The following is a 22,320-nucleotide window of genomic DNA, read 5'->3' as shown; positions in this document are numbered from 1 at the left end:
TCTCTTTTCTTTCTCTCCTCTCTGCAGCAGAAACAGCCTGACATTAACTTTAACTGTTTTATCTGCTTCACATATTCATAACAGTTTGTTCATCATCAGACAAAAGATAGAAAAATACACAGTGAGAAACTTCATGATAATTCATGCACTTATTTACAATATATCCTCAGTCTGACTTCAATAGAAATCATATTCAGAAATAGAAATAATTAGAAAGTTTTTCTAGTGTTTCTTTTTTATTCCAGTCATGTAATCATCATTTCATAATTTCACCTTGTTGAATATAGCTTTATGACATCACTATAAATGAATTCACCTGCAGGTATCACCCAACCCAGGGTTAACTGAGCCAGTTAATCACCTGCTTTGTAGTACAGGTTATCAAGACGAACAGTGTTTGGTTCAGTAAAGCCAGATAACTAAAAGTTATCCTGGGTATGTTGAACTTGATTTTTAGTACAGGCCTCTGGTGTGTCACCTGTTGAAGCATCTCGTGGTTGGACCATGTATGTTTACATACCCAACACTCCCAGTGCTAGACCTCCCAGGGCAATGCCGATTGCATGACCTCTCTCCTCGTCATTCGTGTACACACTAGCAAGCATTCCCATCCCTGAAAACACACACATGTACAGATTACAAGGTAGTTATCCTGCAGGAGCTTTACAATAAATACTAAAGACATTGACAATAGCTACATTAACACTGACTGCTGAGGTAGCTAGCATCATGATAATGATGACTTTCATATATGAAATGTAACTGTGGACATTGTTGTCGATACTATGCTAAACCACTAAGTGACATAAGTAGAATCAGTTTTATAGCAAACAACCCAAATACAAGTGTGAGTGTGCCAATACTTTTGCTTGTCTTTGTCACTTAAGCTATGTTATGGCTGAGTAAAGCCCGCAGCCAGATTTAGTATTTGCCCAAAGGCTAATCCCATTCGCTAATCAAGAAATAAACAGCCTCATTATGAGATGAACCCAGACTCATACCCCATTTACACCTGGTGTTATAATGTGTTTTTAAAAAGATTACAGTCAGATAGAGCTCGACCACATGAAGCTACAGGTGTAATCTCACCAAGACACACTGAGGACAGACTGTGATCTGATCAGTCAGGGACACATCGTGAAAACATTCAACACAAGTGTAAATAATACTGTGCTGTCATCCACATACAACAACTGCGTGGCTGGAAATATGTAATTACCACAGCAAGGCAGCTAGCAGCCATTACAATACCAACCACCCTCTCCACAACATTCTGGCAGGACAGAGAAGCAGCTGCAGCTGCAGCAAACGTCTCATATCACTGTGCTGCAGAACAGAGAGGTTCAGGAGATCCTTTGTTCCCACTGCCATCAGGTTATACAACACCTCAGCCAAAGGAAGTGGACTAATCTAATTATTACTGTTTATTTATTATTAACTGTTTTTATTATTATTATTATTATCAACAATGAGCTAATGGACACATTTATTTCCCCTAGGGGATAAATAAAGTATCTATCTATCTATCTATCTATCTATCTATCTATCTATCTATCTATCTATCTATCAATGTATCTACCTATACCTATACGATATACCTATCTATAGTTGCTAAGTTGTAGTAGTCCTAATTAATGGTACAACTGTCACTACACTATCTCTGACAAAGTCAATGTTGCCTTTTTTTGATTGTACTTCACCTGACCTACCTTAGCTACAACAATATTAGCATTAGCTAAATTAGTATTTCTCTCACACCTACAAATTAAGAAACAATAGAAGGCCTGTGTGACAAACACTTTTGTGGCATCAAAGTAAATGACTTGCCTCCTTCCTGGAAACCCTGCATCTCTTGTCTAGCACCATCCAGACTACAAACAACCCATAATGCAGCAGTCTGGCTTTTAACTGAATTTAATTTACTTTTATTTATTTATTCATCTTTATACATATATATATATTAACCCTTTACTGGTATATCCTTTTGTTCTATGATTACTTTCTTGATTGTTTTCCTTCTACTACCTATTTTTATTTCTGGTTATTTATTTGATTTCTACTTTTATTTCTGGTTTTACTCCCTTTCAGCTTCCTCTTTTAGCATTTAGTTTGTAGCATTTTTACATTTCTATTTTCATAATTTATCTTTACTACTCTTTACTACTACTAGTAGTATTTTATTTAATTATCCTACCTTTTATTTCTGGTTCTACTCACTTTAATACATCTCTTCTGTTTTAGTATTTTATTGTTTTATTTTTATCTTTGATTGTGGGGGTGTGGGGGGTTGTTTTTTATTGCTTTTATTCTGTGAAGTATTTTATGTTACATTGTTTGTATGAAAATTGCAACACAAATAAAGTCTGATTGATTGGTTGAGTGGATCTAAATGAACACGCTCAGTCTGTCACACAAAAGCAAATAGTCATTCACTGCCTGCTGTGGATTTGTGTTAACGTGTTCAGATATGCTGGATGTGAGCATCAGATGGAATCAGACAGGAGAAGGTCTTACCTGCCACAGAGGAGCAGGAGGAGCCTACACCTTGAAGCGATCTGGCCAGAAACAGCAGAGCGTAGCTCGATGAAAAGGCGAACACTTTACAACAGTGAGAACAACAGAAATATAAACACAGAAACATCACGAGAGATGAAAGCTTTGTGATCTGATAATGAAGACGTGTCGGCTGGAACTCACTGATGGTGGAGAGGAACATGATACAGAAGCCGGCAAATATGGGAAGTTGGTATCCAATTCTTAAGGGACAAAGAGAGAAAAAGGCTGAGCACATCATCAGTTTGAGATGTCTATACAAATATACCTCAAATAAATGACATTATTTTCAAGCTGAAATTCATGATTTCAAGGCAGTGATATTACAATTAACAATTAGAAGTCTTAAATGACAGCTGATAACTGCAGAACACTTCAGCCACAGTAGTGATGATGCTGTGAATAACATGAGAGAAATCCATCTTCAGTTTGAATCCAGTGTTTCTACGGTCAACTAGGACACGTGTCGATATAAAATCATCATCACTCATAAGAATAAGTGTCTTGTAAGTATTTTTAGAAATTCTGACAATCTTGACACACACATATATATATATATATATACACAAACACACAAGACACACACATATATATATATATATATGTGTGTGTGTGTGTGTCTTGTTTGTGTTTGTGTATTGATATACAGTGCATCCGGAAAGTATTCACACCCCTTCACTTTCCCCACATTTTGTTATGTTACAGCCTTATTCCGAAATGGATTAAATTCCTTTTTTTCCTCATCAATCTACACAAAATACCCCATAATGACAAAGTGAAAAAGGTTTTTTAGAAATTCTTGCAAATTTATTAAAAATAAAAAACTGAAATATCGCATGTACATAAGTATTCACACCCTTTGCTATGACACTCAAAAGTGATCTTAGGTGCATCCTGTTTCCACTGATCATCCTTGAGATGTTTCTACAACTTGATTGGAGTCTACCTGTAGTAAATTCAATTGATTGGACATGATTCGGAAAGGCACACACGTGTCTATATAAGGTTCCACTGTTGACAGTGCATGTCAGAGCAGAAACCAAGCCATGAAGTCAAAGGAATTGTCTATAGACCTCTGAGACAGGATTGTATTGAGGCACAGACCTGGGGAAGGGTACAAAAACATTTCTGCAGCATTGAAGGTCCCGAAGAGCACAGTGGTCTCCATCATTTGTAAATGAAAGAAGTTTGGAACCACCTGGACTCTTCCTAGAGCGGGCTGCCCAGCCAAACTGAGCAATCAGGGGAGAAGGGCCTTGGTCAGGGAGGTGACCAAGAACCCGATGGTCAGTCTGACAGAGCTCCAGCGTTCCTCTGTGGAGATGGGAGAAACTTCCAGAAGGACAACCGTCTCTGCAGCACTCCACCAATCAAGCCTTTATGGTAGGGAGTGGCCAGACGGAAGCCTCTACTCAGTAAAAGGCACATGACAGCCCGCTTGGAGTTTGCCAGAAGGCACCTAAAGGACTCTCAGACCATGAGAAACAAGATTCTCTGGTCTGATGAAACCAAGATTGAACTCTTTGGCCTGAATGCCAAGTGTCACGTCTGGAGGAAACCAGGCACTTCTCATGACCTGGCTAATACCATCTCTACGGTGGAGCATGGTGGTGGCAGCATCATGCTGTGGGGATGTTTTTCAGCAGCAGGAACTGGGAGACTAGTCAGGATCGAGGGAAAGATGAACAGAGCAAAGTACAGAGAAATCCTTGATGAAAACCTGCTCCAGAACGCTCAGGACCTCAGACTGGGGCAAAGGTTTACCTTCCAACAGGACAACGACCCTAAGCACACAGCCAAGACAACGAAGGAGTGGCTTCGGGACAAGTCTCTGTCCTTGAGTGGCCTGGCCGGAACCCAGACTTGAACCTGATTGAACATCTCTGGAAAGACCTGAGAATAGCTGTGCAGCGACGCTCCCCATCTAACCTGACAGAGCTTGAGTGGATCTGCAGTGAAGACTGGGAGAAATACCCCAAATACAGGTGTGCCAAGCTTGTAGCTTCATACCCAAGAAGACTTGAGGCTGTAATCGCTGCCAAAGGTGCCTCAACAAAGTACTGAGTAAAGGGTGTGAATACTTATGTACATGCGATATTTCATTTTTTTTATTTTTAATAAATTTGCAAAAATTTCTAAAAAACCTTTTTCGCTTTGTCATTATGGGGTATTGTGTGTTGATTGATGAGAAAAAAAAGGAATTTAATCCATTTTGGAATAAGGCTGTAACATAACAAAATGTAGGGAAAGTGAAGGGGTGTGAATACTTTCTGGATGCACTGTATATATATATACACACACACAAAGACACACATGTAGTGGTGTAGAGACTAGTTTATAATTCTTAATGATTTCACACAACCCACAAAATTGATGTGTGTGAAACTACAGGTCTGTATCACAGTATTATGAATCAATTGTGGTTTATTTGGTAGCTTTCCCTGCTGTGACTGATTTTACTAATTGCATTAGTACTCTAGAGAGATAGAAGTGCACTATTCTCCCACTCCGGTGGGGAGACCTGTGGTCAAACTACATCCCGCACCCCTCCCCATCTCCCACTACCTCTGAGCAGAGCCGTTTCTTGCTATATGCAGACTATGCCGATGCATAAGGCCCCCGCAGCTCTAGGGGGCCCTCAACCTGCAAGTTCAGCCTCAATATATTTGGGAAGAATTCAAATTACTTGTCTTTGTTTGTAACCAGCAAAGCCTCCTCATGTGTTTAGTGAAACACTTACATGCTCAAAAATCAAATGTAGGATATAAACAAAATTAAGCTGCAATAACAGGGAAGCTGTGGCTTGTGTTTGTGGGATAATCAAGTCAAAATAATCATTAGGCTATGAGGCAATGAATGATGTCTGCCGACGGGGATGATGGGATGACTGACAGCCGCACATCACATCAGTGAGGAGAATAACAGTAGCGTTAGTAACGGTATCATGGCATCAAAAAGGACTTATCCCTCCGGAAAAGAAAAAGAAGAAAACTGAAGAAGAAAAACGCTCACAGGAAAAAGGTAAGGCATTTGTTAATGATGTAGATTCACTTGTGGGGTGGAGGGTGTAGCCAATTTTTGAGCAAGTTTGCTACTTTTGTCCTGCTTGCTTGTGTGGTATCTTGAGGTGCTGATGTGAAGAAGTGATCACTGCTGACACGTCTTTACTTGCAATCAAAAAGAAGTTTATTTACAAGAAAGAAACAGTGTCAAAAAATGCCGAATCCTGGAGCATCTCTGCCAATGTGAAATCACTCTTCTAACGTCTCCAAAACCCCTCTATTTATCGGTCTCAACCCTCCTTTGGGATTTACCCTTCTTTCAATAGGGAGCCTTCACCCAGAGATTGACGACATCTGGACTGTGGCTTTTGGTCTTTGGCCTTTAACCTGTTGGGCCAGCAAGGACCCCCACATCCTGAGTCTCTCGTACCGTATTTAACAGAAACCTGATGTATAAACAGTTTTGCCCCTTAATGCTCATTCCTTAACCTAAACTTATAATGGATGGTTCACGGAAACCTTTGACAAAATCTTGGTTGACACCCTTCTTGGACTTTAGGATGAGACACACATAGAAGAAGAACATGCAACAATTTAGAATGTTGTAACATAAGAAAATGAAGTGGATAATACACTACACTTGCTCAGCTAGCCTCAGCTAAATTGTTAAGTTGGCTAGCTCAGCTAACTAGCTAGGATTGCTTGTATGCAAATAAACCCAGCTTTATACAGTGTGTGCTTTACAAAGGGGCTAAAATATAATTAGTCATTCAAATGAACTGTGCTGTGTGACTGATTGACTGAAATGACACCTGTTGTGTTGGATTATAGCAGGCTGCAGAGCATTTTGTTGCGGCAGCTCGGTAACATTAGACTAAGGGAGGGAGGGTGTGTTGTTGGGCAAATGTCGTCCAGTGGGTGTCGCCTCTAGGTCATAGACCTCCTATGCTGTTGAATATTTGACGCAGGGTTAGGGTTAGGGTTAAAGTGTAACAGATTGATGCATCTCCACAGATCATTTTCAAGGATTTGGAATCCCGCCATTGTAGTGACAAAATAGGGTCCCCAAAACAGCGTCTTGCATAGGGCCCCCAAAAAGCTAGAAATGGCTCTGCCTCTGAGAATGAGAGAGGAAACCTTCTCAGCAGAGGTCTACAAACTGGCACCCGCTCCCTCTCACAAGGTTGCCTCGTGTGATGTGGAAATGAGCGATAGAAAACCGATTTTTTTTGCAAGCACCTGTGCACCCCTGACAAGATGCCGTCCTGGGTGGCTGCATATGTTGCCCATATCTACATCCACCACTGACTGGAACTACAACATTGGAGGAGGATGACAACATGTGAATACAAGGCTAAAAGCTGCCAGGCACATCAGAGCGGCTGTGATCCTCTGTAGATACCTGACACGCTTGACTTACCTTGTATCGTCCTCTGTCAGGAGGGAAGGTGACTAAGAACCAGTAATGGGACTCAATTACAGCACATCTGAGTGACCACCTGAGACACTAAATACTGGCTTTGAGGTGAAAGCCAGCAATGTTGGAAAATTCACACTTCTCCCTCAACATGTATCTCACATTCTGTTAGGAGAATATTTAGACTGGCTCTGCTCTGGTAGCTTTTATTCTTTAGTTTTGTTCAATTTTGTTTTATGTTGTTTTGGCCCGTCATTATGTTATAATTCTCCACTCAAAATGAAAATAAATAAATAAGATAGCGCAGACCTCCAGTCAAACTTTAACCACACTTAAAAGAAATAAATTCATATTTATAGCAATTCTTCTCTGTCTCAGGCCCCATACATCCAACAAGTTTGGTGCAAATCATTTCAGTTCTTACTTCAGTACTACAAATAAATAACAATAAAAAACAAGAAAATAATACAAAATTTCACATTTGAAAAAAGTTGTGTTTTTTAGATGCATCATGTTATCATGTATCAATTTATCACTATAAATATGTAAATATTTTAGATTTCATTTCGGAGCACTATTACTTTCAGCAAATGAATGTAAGGACAGTCTTCAAGTGTCAAGCTCACAGAAATCATTTTGCGCAGTAAAGTAATTTAAGTAATACTAAAGTTAAGTTTTGTGGGTGTGACCGTGTCCATGACAAAGACTGGAGCTTGCCATGCGGAGAGGACACCAGTCGTTCTGAGATTAGTTACAATATTGCAGCATTATACGCATGTGTAGACGTGTGGAAACTAAACTTACAAAGTAAACAAAGTAATTACACTGATTTATTAACTCTGTGTGAGATCTGCAGTAAGCTTGAGAAAGAATATTGTTACGAGTAGAGCAGCAGTTTTCAGGAATAGATCAGACAGAGCGAGAGAGCGGTGTAGCTGGCGACCTGAGTAGAGAACAAGGACTGCTGCAGTGATGCTTTTAAAAGAATCTCGACATTTTGACCGTAGCATGGGCAAAAAAGCCAGTGGGAGGGGCAATTCTTACTCTGGTTTTGGGTATGAGTCAGTAAAATACATACAGTTGAACCACAACACAATAATTATGGGCCATAAAATCAAAACAATGAGCTGAAAGTTGTTATCTTGCACTGTAGAGATGAGAGGAACTGCTGAGTTGTTTTTGAAAAGATAATCAAGATTCAAGCACATAAGGAGCAGAACCCTGTTTTTGTGTCAGTTATTATTATTATCATTATGTAATAAGATATCAACAAGTTTTTTACAACTTTCGATAAGCTTGTTGTAGTGATGGCACCTGAGTTTTAGGTTGTCTATGTAGTGTTCGTCTTACATTCATTGGGGTTAATGTTTTACACAATGTCAATTTTTACCACTGAAAATGTCTGAGCTTTACCCAGAACTAGAGGAAAAATGTAAGAGATGTTTAAACCCACAGGTTTGGCATATGTCCAATGATTCAGCTAAATTCAAAGGACACATCCATGTAGGGTTTTTGAACACGTAATGTTCAATGTTGGAGTTACCGACCAAAACACTTTCTCTTGTGTTCACCGTTTTATATCTTCACCTACACAATTTTTATGTTGTGTGCTACAGTACCACTTTTGAAATGTAAGACTAATAAAAACATTTTTAAAAATTACATTTAAAGTGGCAGACTTCCTGTTGGGTTTAAGGTGTAACTCCAAAAGGTTTTTTTTTGTAGATCTGAGTATGATACACATCCTACCCAGTTTTTATACTTCTAGTTGAAAGCATGAGGGCTACTTCATTGAAAATTTCTAGGGGGTGCCCTCATAGTGACACCCATGCCTGACACCCATTTCAGATATCAAGTTATATTACTTCTGATGCATGTGCAAAGTTTTGTGAATTTTCATGCACCCTTAGCCCATCAATGCTAAAAGTAATTAGGGGGAGCTGTAGAGCCGATGTGCCACGCCCATGCCCAAGTGCGATATCAAATTGAAATAGTTACTAGATCGAACATGAATCGAGTTTTTGCGCATCCTAAAGACCTCCAAATGTGTTACGAAAATTTATGCACAAAATCCGATATGGCTTATTCACTGTCTGGCTGATTTTTTTTTTTAATTTGTATTATGTCCAGAATGATGATCCTATTGAATTTAATGTACATACAAGCAACTTTATCCCGACATGGTCCTGTGTATGGAGGCTTTGTATTTTTTGCCAGTTCTGACTTGTGTGCCAGTTTTCGAGCATCCCAAGCCCCTCACTCAAAAATGAATTTCTCCAGCAGAATAATAAAAACAATCTCTACAAAAACTATTCAGTTCAGCTGAGTGAGCCTAGAATAAAGCCATGCAGCAACAAGCAGGTTTCAGCAAAGTCGCTTCAGCTGGTTTAATCCTGAGAGACCAATCACACACTTGTTTCATCATTACAAAGCCTGGGAGTCAGATTGACTTGAGTCCAGCTCAATGTGCTCTTCGAAATAAAAGCCTTGTGCACCATAACAGTCTGCCACGATGGATTTTTGAATTTCTTGAAAAACTTTTTTTTTTTTCCTTCTGAACTGTATGTCCAATTGCAACAGAATTTTCTGTAGATAATCATTTTACCAAGGTCATCAAAACTTTAACAAAGCTTCTTGATATCTCATTTATTTTTCAAGATATTGACCAATAAACTTGACAACTTCGCTTAGCAGGAATTTGGCCACAACTCATTAACCAATTTTTGTCCAATCATCATAAATCTTGGTAGATATTTTCAGTCCATATTTGGGAATGGGCCTACCACAGCATTTTCTTCGCTTTTCGGCGCCATAAATACCAAAACCATCTACCAAATTATTAACCAAAATCTGAAGTGACATATTAGTGCACGTGCATATTCATCATTGTCTGCCATATTATGCCTTTGGCCTAGAGACATGAAACTTGGTACCATAACTGGAAATGATGTGCTAATTCCTCTAATAAAATATTATTACATTTGGCTTCATGGTGGCGCTATAATTAACAGTCAAACAGTCAAAAAAATTAAAAATGAAAGGCCTGTCCCCCTTACACTGAGTCCTATTGACTTAAAATTTGACTCACATCTACATCTCAATTAACTTTACAAAAAAGCATCTTAGACCATAAAAGTTGTATCTTTAGTTTTCAAGATATTGACCACAGGAGGTGGGGCTTAGCAGGAAAATGGAAAAAGTTTGTCCAATCCTTATAAATCCTGGTACATATCTTCAGGCTGTGTTTGAGAATAGTTCAATCGATTAATTCTGAGCCCGACCCATAGGGGGCACCACCAAGAAAAAAACCGTGCATCTCAAAATGCAGTGGACAGGGGTGTGGCCTGACATATATTTGCTCATAACTCAAGATGACTTTGAGAAATCCAGAATAAACTTTCCTTTACATACACACTGAGTTTCATTCACATGTGATAAAGGGGGAAAAATGGCGGAACAATTACTGAAGTGCTGTAGGCTTTGTGATGCTGAAACAACTCCTTCTTTAAACAGAGTTAAACCATCTGATGTCAAGCCTGAAATCTGCTCGTTCCTGCTCCAGAATCATCGCTTGTGGTGATATGTGTTTTTCCATTTGCCAGTTGATAGTGAAGAAAGAAACAGGAAACGTGGGCTTGTCCACTGTAAAAATACTGATTAGTGCAGCCTTAGGATTTGGCACCACCAACTGCTGTAAGTGCTAGCTCCACAGATCTGCTGGATCGAACAGTCTTCAACAGACTACTCAAAGAATCATATTATCTCTCGGAAATACAAAGATCACATTATGGTCTCGATAACTAATTTCAGTTTTTATGCTTGTGTTAGATTTGAGTTAGTCATCCATTTTTCAACCATTCATGCAAGAAAACACGCAATCAGGACTTCTGCTCTGTTTGAGTGTGTTGGTTTACATTTGTTGTAGCTGACATGACACCCTCAACACCAGATTAAACTCACATGTTTACAACATGATTTCCCTCCCAGAACTAAACACACTTTGTCTGTAACTGTCTGTAACTCTTTAATTTGTGTGACACAGTAATTATATACAGGAGGTTAAAAACTTTTCTAGTGTTGGAGGGGGAAGCAACAGTTTATCTGTGAAATTGTTGCAAAATCATATTTCACATTATACACAGTAATGTGATCCATGCATTTTAAAAATGACAGGGTATGCATCTCGGACGGCACTCGAATGCAATGCCATTTGAAAAACAGGTTTGAATTCACATTATTTTCAAGGCATTTTCCTCCCCTCTGTACAGTGAACAGCACTGTCCCTCCATAACTGAAGATGTCACTGTAGAGATACAGACTTGTTCTATTCCAGACAGACCAGTTCAGTAAAGCTGGAGTAAAGGTACATTCAGCCACACAGAACAACACCAGTAAAAAAAGCCTTTAGTACACACCCTCACATCCTGTTTCTAGTCCGAACTGCAGCAACCCAGGCTTTTCTGATTATCATCCTCTCTCTCACTTGCTCTCCCTGACTTTTCTCTCTCTCACTCTCTCTCTCTCTCTCTCTCTCTCTCTCTCTCTGTCTCTCTCTCTCTCTCTCTCTCTCACTCGCTAACGGAATTAAAGTAAAAAATAACTTAAAAAGAAAACAGTGATGACCCTGCTGGGACACAGTAGTTTTTCAATGCTTTTAACTTCAATAGTCACAATTGGCATTGAACAACAAGTGCATCACAGCCAGGTTCATTACTTTTCAGTGTCCCCTGGAAACACTTCTGTTATGTTGTGAGTATCTGCAGCTCATGTATTGTCAAACTGATGAAGATGTTTTCTTTAGTTCTTTGTGTTTTGTCTGTTTGCATGTGTTTTCTTAAGATGCAGTGCGGGTGTGCTCTCAGGGCCACAGTACGTTTCCCTTCTGATGGCCACTATGTTAAAATCCAAGGGTTGAATTTCAAATCAGATAACGTTCATTTTACAAGAGAATTTATATTGATAAAAAGAGATTCAAAAGGACAATTCCAGATCAGCTTTTGAAAATCCAGACACGAATCACAGCGTTCATTCACTGATGCACATATCAGTTCTTACTTCATAAAACTCATTTCTGATTTCTCAGTGAAAAACTAGAAGCTAAAAACAGTTTTTAAGGTAACTGCCTTAAATCTTTATATATTACATATAAATTACAATTAGAGAAAGTGAAGCTATGACACACATCTGTCTTATTTTCCTCTAAAAACATAATTTTCCTTAGGTTTTTTATTGGACCTTCTGCCATTTGAACTGTTATATCGATAACTAATGTGTATTTTATGGAAAGGAGAGCTGAACAATCGGCCAATGAACTGATTAGTCCATCAGCAAAACTACAATCGGAAGCTATTTTGAGAATTGATCATTTATTTGTGTCAGGCAGAAAATTCCTTGTTCTAGTTTCTAATTGTAAAAGATTTGCTGCTTTAAGTCCCGTATGACGGTAAACTGAACATGCTTGGGTTGAAAACAAACAAAAAGAATTTGATGACATCATTTGTTGTTTTTAGGCATTTGTCACTACTTTCATACAAAATGTCACAGACCAAATTATTTATTGACCAATGGAGAAAATAATCAGATTCACTGATTGTTTGCTGCAGCATTAACAGTGTGTTTCAGGGGAAAATAAGCTGGACATTTACTTCACAGTGTTGTCCTCTGTGTTGTGTTAACATAATGAATGAATTATTAAAAGGCAGCTTGTGGTTTAAGATGAGAATCACAAACAATGCATCTCTGTTTATTATGTGACATCTACATGGATTTTCATTGCTTCTGCTGTGACACAAATTTCCAGACTGCTATTACACAGGCAATAATAACACCTGTGAATAACCTTGACCAGCTGAATCCCCCAGTTGTAAATGCAAAAGAAGTAATACCTCTACACAGACGGATAACAAGAACCTACCTATTTGTCAGTGGGCCTATAAAGGGGTTGGTGAGGAGCTGTACAGTGGCCTTGGATGCAAACAGCATTCCCACTTTGACGTTCTCGTTGAGCAGTTTGCTTGTGGACTGGGGGCAGTCAGAGGAGTTCTGTGGCAGTTCCGCAGCAGCAGGGGTGGTAGGGACCAGATCAGTAGATCTGGCTGTGGCGTTGGAGCCTGACAACCTCACAGTGTTGTCATATAGGGACACAATGCTGTGGAAGGCTCGTGGAGAATCCTGCTGCATCAGGCTGTTGTTCTTCAACACCACATCTGCCGTCTCATCCAGATTGTACAGGTAGCTGGGGATGATGGGAACTAGCGGACATAAAGAGGTGAGAGGAGACTGTAATGAAACATGACATGACTTCTGACTGATGCTCAGTGACATGATGCTAATCCAGATATCACTGCAACATATGTCAGAAAAGAACAAGCTGGATTGTTCAAGGGTGATTCACTGGCACTACCCAGAAGAAAAGCCTCTTTCTCACAGCCTGTTGCATTTATATGTGCATTTATTGTTAATAGTTAAAATTGTTGATAGCACTGAAACAAATTATGAGTGGTTGTAGTACAAGTACAAGTTTTTATTTACCTATAAAAAATATGAAGGCAAGGGGATACTGCATGACACATAGGTGTCAGTCTACAGCAGCATGAGGAAGGGATGATGACATCATCACAAAGGCAGAATCAGAAAATAAAGTTTATTGCCAGGTAAGTGTTTTCTTACAAGATATTTTGCTTGGTGTTTGGTGCAGTAGCCAATAAACATATTAACAGGAAATAACAATAAAAAGGTCAAATACTGCAACAGTCAAAAAGATAAATAAACATAGATACACATATTAAAAAAATAAAACTATGAAAAAAAACTATAAAAAACTATATACAAAAGTGTTGACAAAACTCCTGCTGAGCAGGATGTGCAAAAGATCACAGTATAGACAATATGTGTTCTGTGCAGGGATAATACTCCAAGGTGTTACTGTAATGTGGTTGTTGACGGTTGATGAGGCCAGACACAGAAGAAAAAGCAGGTGCTGGTCCATCACTGGGGAGGACTGGACTGGAATTCTGGTCCTGATACAGACAAACATGTTATTGGACAATTAGTTTAGATCATACAAGTTCTTTATATTCAAACATGTTAGGTCTGCTGTGTGTGTATAATAAATAGTAAGGATAGATATGAATATGCTCAAATTAATACAGTATTAGGCAGTGGATCCTGAACCTGCTGGTTCTGGATCAAACAGTCTATTTGTCTTACTTTTAAGAAAAGTTACTGATGCATCTAGCTGGATAAATTCTACTACATCACTTAAATGTTTGTCAACATCATCAATCATACATTTATGCCACCTGAAATGTTTGTCATTTGCACTAATGATACTTTTCGCTACAGACCAACATTAGATGTTACTCACCACTCTAAAAGAAAAGATGCAGCTCCGCATCAAACCGCATCTTCTTACTTGCCCGGAGCTGTCTCCAGCAATGGGAAGCCACACCTGGATTTACTCATGTTTTCTTCTTTTCTTTGCCGTTGAACGTGGTTTCTTGTCGGAGTGCTCCTTCGGGATGGAGATAAATATCGCTTTCTGGGAGAGTCAGCCATCTCTGCGTTTCTACGATGCTAGTAGGTGCTAGTTTGCTAGTTTTTTTTTTTTTTTTTTTTTTTCGGAAGCTGTGGTGTAACTTCAAGCTCTGGAGGAAGCTCTTCTTCTTCGTGGGACTGAGGGCAGACTAGATGCTACACTGACTCACACAGCATCTAGTGCCATAAGGTGGTATTACAACACGGTGCGGGACACAGCTAGTTGGTTAGCATGCTCATTTCAGTAGATATCTGTAAAATACAATAGATTGAGGTCTTGGAGGACATTATCACTGTCGCTCCTACAATTACTTTGTTAGGTTTAGGCTCTAGACTACTTGTTAAGGTTTAGGCACTAGAGCTACTCTGTTAGATTTCAGCACAAGACCTACTTGGTTAGGTTTAGGCACTAAAACTAGTTGGTTAGGTTTAAGCACTGAACTACTTGGTTAGGTTTAGACACTAGAACTACATGGTTAGGTTTAGTCACTAGAACTACTTGGTTAAGTTTAGGCACTAAAACTACTTGTTCAAGTTTAGGCACTTAAGTACTTCATTAGGTGCAGGCACTAAAGTACTTGGTTAGGTTTAGACAGTAGAAGTACTTGGTTAGGTTTAGGCACTAAAACTACTTGGTTCGGTTTGGCACTAGAACTACCTGTTTAGTTTTAGGTACTAAAACTATTTGGTTAGGTTTAGGCACAAGAACTACTTGTTTAGGTTCAGGCAACAGAGCTACCCTGTTAGATTTCAGCACTAGAACTACTTGGTTAGGTTTAGGTACTAACCTACTTGGTGAGGTTAAGGCACTAGACTACTTGATTTGGTTTAGGCACTAGAACTACTTGGTTAAATTTATGCATTAGAACTACTTGCTCAGGTTTACGCACTAAAGTACTTGGTTAGGTTTAGGCATTAGATCTATCTGGTTAGGTTTAAGCACTACAGTACTTGTTCTGGTTTAGGGACTAAAGTACTTGGTTAGGTTTAGGCACAAGAACTACTTGGTTACATTTAGGCACTACTTGGTTTTTTAGGCACTAGAACTAATCAGCTAGCTAATATGTTCTTCCTCAACATTGGACGATCTTTACTGTCACGATTACAATAATGACAACGTGGTTAACTTTGTCAAACAGTCATGGATAATAGAAACAACATAAACAGTTAATTTCACATGGGAATCGAACACCACTCTCCTGTCATATTCATCCATCCACCACAACCTCCTACTGATGTGGACTTTGTCTCTCTTTATACTACTTCACCACACTTTTCCCTTTGCTCCTGTCATCATCACTACAACTACTAGATGTTGCCTAGCAACAAAACATAACTATGGGTCATAATAACCTGCTGCACAGACAACCTATGTGCTCATTTTTTTACAGGAGGACAGTCTCAAGGGATGACAGTATCAGTATAACACATTACTAAGCTCCATAGAGTTCATGGTCAGCAGGAAGGCAGTAATATTCAAATAACTAATGTAGACTCATATCATACATGGTATTTTAAGTATGGTCAACATTTTGGCACTGCCAAAATAATATTATTGTAGTATTAGACATGATATATGATCTAAGACTTTGCAGTGATGTGGGTAAGTTTTTTAAGACTGAAAACCAACCAAATCCATTTTCTTTCTGCTGATTAGCTTCAACACTTCATCAGTAGAGAAAAAGAGAAAGATACAGAGGCTGCCCGCCAGCCGAGGCTGCACGTCTATGAATAACAGAGCAGTGACGTAGTGAGATGGTCTCATTCATTAACACTTCTGACACTAGAAAACTAACCATTCATTGTTTATGTTACAATTTTATCAATTCTATTAATTTAGCCATTAATAATGATAAATATAAAGAAAAAAATAGAAAAAAAACAGGAAAGCCCTTAAAACCGTTAAACAGAGACAAGCCACTGAAAGTCCAACAAATCCTTCAACTTCAGCAACCATATAGATCACTTGTCCCAACCCTTGGATATGACCAATGGGAGCGTACCAGTGACAGGTATGCTGGACCTTCATTATCATGGTAACAACAACAAACACATGGTTAATGTTGTGCAACAGTCACAGTTTGGTTAGGTTTAGAAAAAGATTAAAATAAGTAGCTGAACATCAGTGTACCTTCAGTGTCAAGGTTGCAATAATAAGCACACAGGTACAGTTGAGTCACAATTAAAAGAAACAAAGTTCACAATTGGTTCAATGTGGTAAACGAATATCAGTCTCCTTTGTGACAGGACTCGTCCATCCACCCCAGCCTCCTCCTCTTAACATGGTTGCTCCACATACTACATTACCTGACTTCCTCCTTTGCTCCTGTTATAATTACAACGGCTACTAGAGGTCGCTTCACAATAAAACATGACTGTGTCATAACAAGCTGTAGAGTATATTTTTACCAGACAGTCTCTGGAAGTCCCACATTAACACTGGGTAGTTCCACAGTTCTTCATGTCATGGATCCAACAGATGTTGAAACTTTCAGCTGCACCTTCATGCTGCTAATCTCCTGTTGTACCACATCCCAAAGGTGCTCTACTGGACTGGTAGGTGTTTTACTGGATTGGGGTCACTGAAGTTCACTGAACTCATTGTCATGTTGATGAAACCAGATTGTGACATGGAGCATTATCCTGCTGGAAGGAGCCATTAGAAGATAGTGAACTGGAGCCATGAAGGATGAACATGGTCAGCAACAATACTCAGATAGACTGAGACATTCAGACCATGATTGATGGTATTAAGAAGAACACATTCCCCACACCATCACACCACCACAACCAGCCTGGACTGTTGACACAAGGCAGGTTGGTCCAGGGATTCAGACTCTGACTCTACCATCTGCTGCCTCAGCACAACTCCTGATCCATCAGACCAGGTCTGCAACTGTCCAGTGTTGGTGAGTCTGTGTCCACTTCAGCATCATGTTTCTGGTCTTGGTGACAGGAAGTGCAACCTGACGTGGTCTTCTGCTATTGTAGTCCATCCACCTCAAGGTTGGACGTGTTGTTCACTCTGAAGCTTTTGTGCTCAGCACAGATGTAAAGAGTGACCATAGCCTTTCTGTCAGCTCCAACCACTCTGTCCATCCTCCTCTGACCTCTCTCATCAACACACAGCTGCTGCTCACTGGATGCTTTTTGTCTGACACCAACAATCATGTCACAGTCACAGTCACTGAGCCACATTTGTCCTCATTCTGATATTTGATGTGAACATTACCTGATGCTCCTGACCTATATCTGCAGGATTTTATACACTGGTACCACATTATTGGCTGATTGGATAATTGCAGGAATAACATGTGTACAGGCTTTCCTAAAAAGGGCTCAGGGAGTGTATTACAGCCCGTTGATTTATCCATTTACCCCAAATTTGAGGCAAACCTGAATACTGAATCTACGTGGCACCTAGCATCTCTTCAAATAATGAATATGAATTTTGACCTGATAATATTTCAGAAGCCAAATGAAAACCAACATTGCAATAATACCTTAATTGATTGTCAAATATTTCAAATTATCTGTAATTTAAAGGGAATTATTTTCAAATGAACAGGTCTCTGACAACCTTGGTGTGTGGTGTGTTTTCAGGGGTAAATTAAGAACTAATTAAAGGGTTATTAAAGGGTTTGTTGCTGGTTGTCTGGCTTCAGAAATGATGTCGCATGATGATGATTGATGATCATTTACACAGGAGAATGAGTTTTGGAAAAATAACAGAAACACCACCAATGTGCATAATAATATGTTATAACAGCCAATATAAAGGCTTGGTACACTTTACAATAAGACTACTCTTATAAAGGATTTATAAATGGTTTATAATTAGGTTATTACTTCGGTTATTAACACTCTATAAATCATCAATAAACAATTATATACAAGTTATAACACAGTTTTCATACAGTGATCTTACTAATGAGTTACTACCATTTATAACTGGTAAAAGTAGCTTTGTAGTAAAGTGTAAAACACATCACCATTTATTAATGAGCTACTTGTAATTATAACTGGTAATAGGGAGCTTTATTGTAACTCATTAATTCCTTAAGTAAAGGAAGGTTACAAACTGTCTTCTACCTGGAATGCTAAAGTCCTAAAGAAGAGACCAACCAGCAAAAAGCATCTCCATGTTAATCTCCACTGTGCAGAACAGTCTGATCAACAGCTGTGATTATAATGAGGACGGCTGCTGAGAGCATGTCAAGGTAAACAACACTGCCAAGGCCTAAGAGGATGAATCTGGTCATGTGATATGATCATTTGATCTGCCATAATCTGATCTGTCAAATGAAACGATTTGACCATTAAGATGCTGTTGGTGGTTCATTGATAGTACCTGAACAAAGGTGATGAAGCAGCAGGTACAAACGCTGATGATGGAGAAAACAAAGGAAGCTCAGTACTCACTAACGAGATATGAGGCTTAACAGTACAGAAACGTGTGGGCTCACTATTTGGCAAGCAACAGGTCACTGTTGCCCTTTTTATCTAATGTGTTACAACAGCGTATAAATGATTTATAAAGTGTTAACAAGCTAATTAATAAACTATTTATAAACCATTCATAAATCCTTTATAAGGATAGTCTTATTGTAAAGAGGTACCCTTATATTATTTTAATAAGGAGCTAAAACCAGATCTGGTAGTATGGTAGTCATTCTAAGGCAGAGCAGACTGAAGCAGAGATTATGGGATTTTAAAAGTAAATGCAATAAATGAAAAAGTGAAAAATCAGTGTTTCTTAATCTAGAGTTTGTAGCGCAGTTTAGCATGAACTCTGATATGCATCATTTGTGTTTATGTTGTCAGTTGACTTCAAGGTTGTGACTAAGATGCATCATGGACCCGGGGCGAGCTCCAACCGCCCACTGAGCATCAAACAACAAGCGTCAAACAAAAGAAAAGAAAAGAAAACACAACACAACACAACACAACACAACACAACACAAGACAACACAACACAACACAACACAACAAAACAAAAAGAGGTGAGAGAAGCAGTAGTGCACCTACCGACTACAGTCAGCAACATGTTGTCCAGCAGTAGAGCGACGAAAACGATGAAGAGAATCAGTTTCCTCGACTGTCGCTCTTCTCTGAGCCATTTGATCAAATTAAACTGCCGAAGCTCGTCTAACCTTCCCATGATGTTAGTCCCGAACACAGCAACAGGGTCGACAGCAGGCGGATGTGCTCCTGCAGAGGGAGAGGTGGCATCAACGGGTCAGTAACTTTTAAAAATCTACCTGTCTGAGTGAGAAACGATCCACTAACTGTTCACACTGTGGCCGCTGCAGTTTGGAAACCTTACCTTGGATGCACAGGGTTCAACAGCAGCAGCAGAGATGGGAGGAGGAGATGCTGTGTGTTTCTACTGACTGGACCCACTGCTGACGTCATTCAGCCTGGCTCCCTGTCAGACCTGCCTTCAAACAGTCAAACCAGAACCAGTGGATTAGAGAACATCATCAGTGTTGCAGCAGTAGACCTGAGGTAGTAAACAGGATCAAAATTGGCCTTTAATGATGATGTGAAGAACAACACTGACCTCAATTGATATTTCATAGATCACCGACTTTACTGGAGATGACCACCTCAAAATAAATCTGCTGTCACGGGTATTCATTCATGATTTACCTCCTGCCAGGGTTCATTAGAGACATGTCTTACAAATTCCTGTTTCTTTGCTTATTGACATAACTACAGATAACTAGGATAATAAATAACATAAAAGACAAAACAGTTCAACACATCAGTTATTCATAATCTTTCATAGAAATGTAGCTGAACTGAAACACTGAAAACCTGCAAGGAAATAGTTAAAGCCCAATCAATAACTGCATAACAATGACAGGTTTAAAAGTAAAAGTAATGGCAGAGTTTGAATATAGATTATTGTATGTATTTCACAGCTGAACATCATTCCTGCTGCAGAGTTCACTGACTGTATACCAGTCTGGTATACAGAACTATCAGGATTTATTGGGGCATAGTAATATATAGTAACATATAGAAACTATCAACAGTTGATATTAATATCATCCATTGTCTCCAGTATTTTATATTGTGAATGCCCCTTTCCTGTGTTCAGAGACTGGATAAGTGTACATGTCTCTTTGTCTCAGAGCTACAGGGAGCTGCATCAGTGATGAGGGAGACGAAGCAGTAGTGCTGTAAAGGTGTGAGTGACGTCATTATTGATAGTTTGTCCAAAAGTTAGAATGAAATCACTTTTAAACAGAGTTGATGCATTTACAGTAAATATTTTTATATATAATATCAGACTGACAAACACATCCTGTATCTGATGAGGCATCAACACTCGAGATGGAAATTATGGATCACTTTGCTAATTAGATTTTTATTTCTGTGTAGTTCAGAGATTTTTTGTCATTTTTTCTACGCTAATCAACTGCATCAAACACATCACCTCCTGCTCCTACATGAGGGAGAGGACCTCATCTTTGATGACAGTAACGGACTGTCTTCAGTTCAGTAGCAGGTCTGGTTTACACTGTTCTACAGCTAGGCCTGTACATCAGCCATGTATTGATGAGTTGGAACATGATTGTTTCTGGTAGCGATGTGCTATATGGACACCACGGATGAGAGATCCACAAGTAAAAACTACTGATGTGTTTGATGACAGTGATTCAGTTCAGTGAATTCAGGTGTTGTTCGTACATGTGGCCTGCTGAACAGGTTGATACTGAGGATGATGAAGGTGGGGAGTAAAAAACACTGACTTCAAACAGGTTATAACATTGGAGTGAAATTGCAGAGTTGGGTGATATAATTCTCTGTGGGTTTGTCACTTCAACACATCACAGGATGTTATTTGATCCACTGCACCAACAGTGCAGCTTTAAGGTATCAGAGTGATCTTCTCCCAAAGATGGCAAAGGAAAGGAAAATGAAGGCATACGATTGAACTGATGTAACGGATACCAAAAGTAGTTGGCATAGATTAAGAGATGATCAAGTCAAGTAGCAATCAAGTGTTTCCTTACTCTTTTTGTTTGGATTTGGGTCATGGATAGGTCTGAAGGAGACCAGTTTCAGGCTAAATTTATTGGGATTTGAACATTAGCTGAATCACATGGAAAAGGTCATAATAATATTTAGGTGAAAGATTGCATTAGATTATTCCAGTTTCATGATTTTGGTGTCATAAAGGGTTTGTTTTATCTAATTATCTGTGCTTGCTTTCATGGTTTTCTTCAATAACGATGTTTTACTTAAATTTCCCCCTGAAAGCTTCAAACAGCAGCAGATCCTCCTCTGCCTGTGAAGCAGATGTAAATCTGAGGTTGATACAGTCTGGCAGCAGCTGTGAGTCTCCACTCTCACTTCCTCATAGTTTTACAGCAGCACCATCTTGTGCTCTGTGAACACTACTACAACAGGACTCTCACTTACTGGGGGCCTCATATAGTAAACAGCCTAGGATCCAGACTGAACATGTATGTGTGCACAAAAGCCAAAAATGTTGTACACAATGCCCCCATGCCCCCATGAAATCTCCCTTTATGAATCACAATCAACTTGAAAATGTGTGCACTTTGAGGAGCCACATGCTCTGCCCACAACACACCCACAATATACCATAAATGGTCAGATCCCTCATGAATACTGATCTACATGTTGTCCCTGTGAGAATGGAGTTGGAGGCTGACGCTGCAGCGGCAACAAACAGAACAATTTACAAGATGAAACAGTGATCAGACATGGAGGAGGACGTCAGAATGTGGACCTACTAGCAGAGACACAGAGACACAGAAGCTCAACTCTTGCTAT

General features: G+C 39.3%; 1 protein-coding gene across 1 annotated transcript in view; it reads right to left on the bottom strand.

The window, feature by feature from the left end:
* The window catches only part of slc18a2 (solute carrier family 18 member A2), a 35,876-nt gene extending 16,207 nt beyond the window's left edge, over positions 1–19,669 (bottom strand). The window contains exons 1-5 of the mRNA XM_022765161.1: positions 19,537–19,669; positions 12,887–13,223; positions 2,698–2,756; positions 2,515–2,598; positions 521–613 (exon numbers count right to left, since the gene is read on the bottom strand). Of these exons, the coding sequence (XP_022620882.1) occupies positions 521–613; positions 2,515–2,598; positions 2,698–2,756; positions 12,887–13,223; positions 19,537–19,669 (706 nt within the window). The remainder of the gene's footprint in view (positions 1–520; positions 614–2,514; positions 2,599–2,697; positions 2,757–12,886; positions 13,224–19,536) is intronic.
* Between the last annotated feature and the right edge of the window lie 2,651 nt (positions 19,670–22,320).

The sequence above is a fragment of the Seriola dumerili genome, unplaced genomic scaffold, assembly GCF_002260705.1.
Source record: "Seriola dumerili isolate Sdu_G_001 unplaced genomic scaffold, Sdu_1.0 BDQW01000665.1, whole genome shotgun sequence".
Taxonomy (NCBI): Eukaryota; Metazoa; Chordata; class Actinopteri; order Carangiformes; family Carangidae; genus Seriola; species Seriola dumerili.
This window is presented reverse-complemented; position numbering and strand designations above follow the sequence as displayed.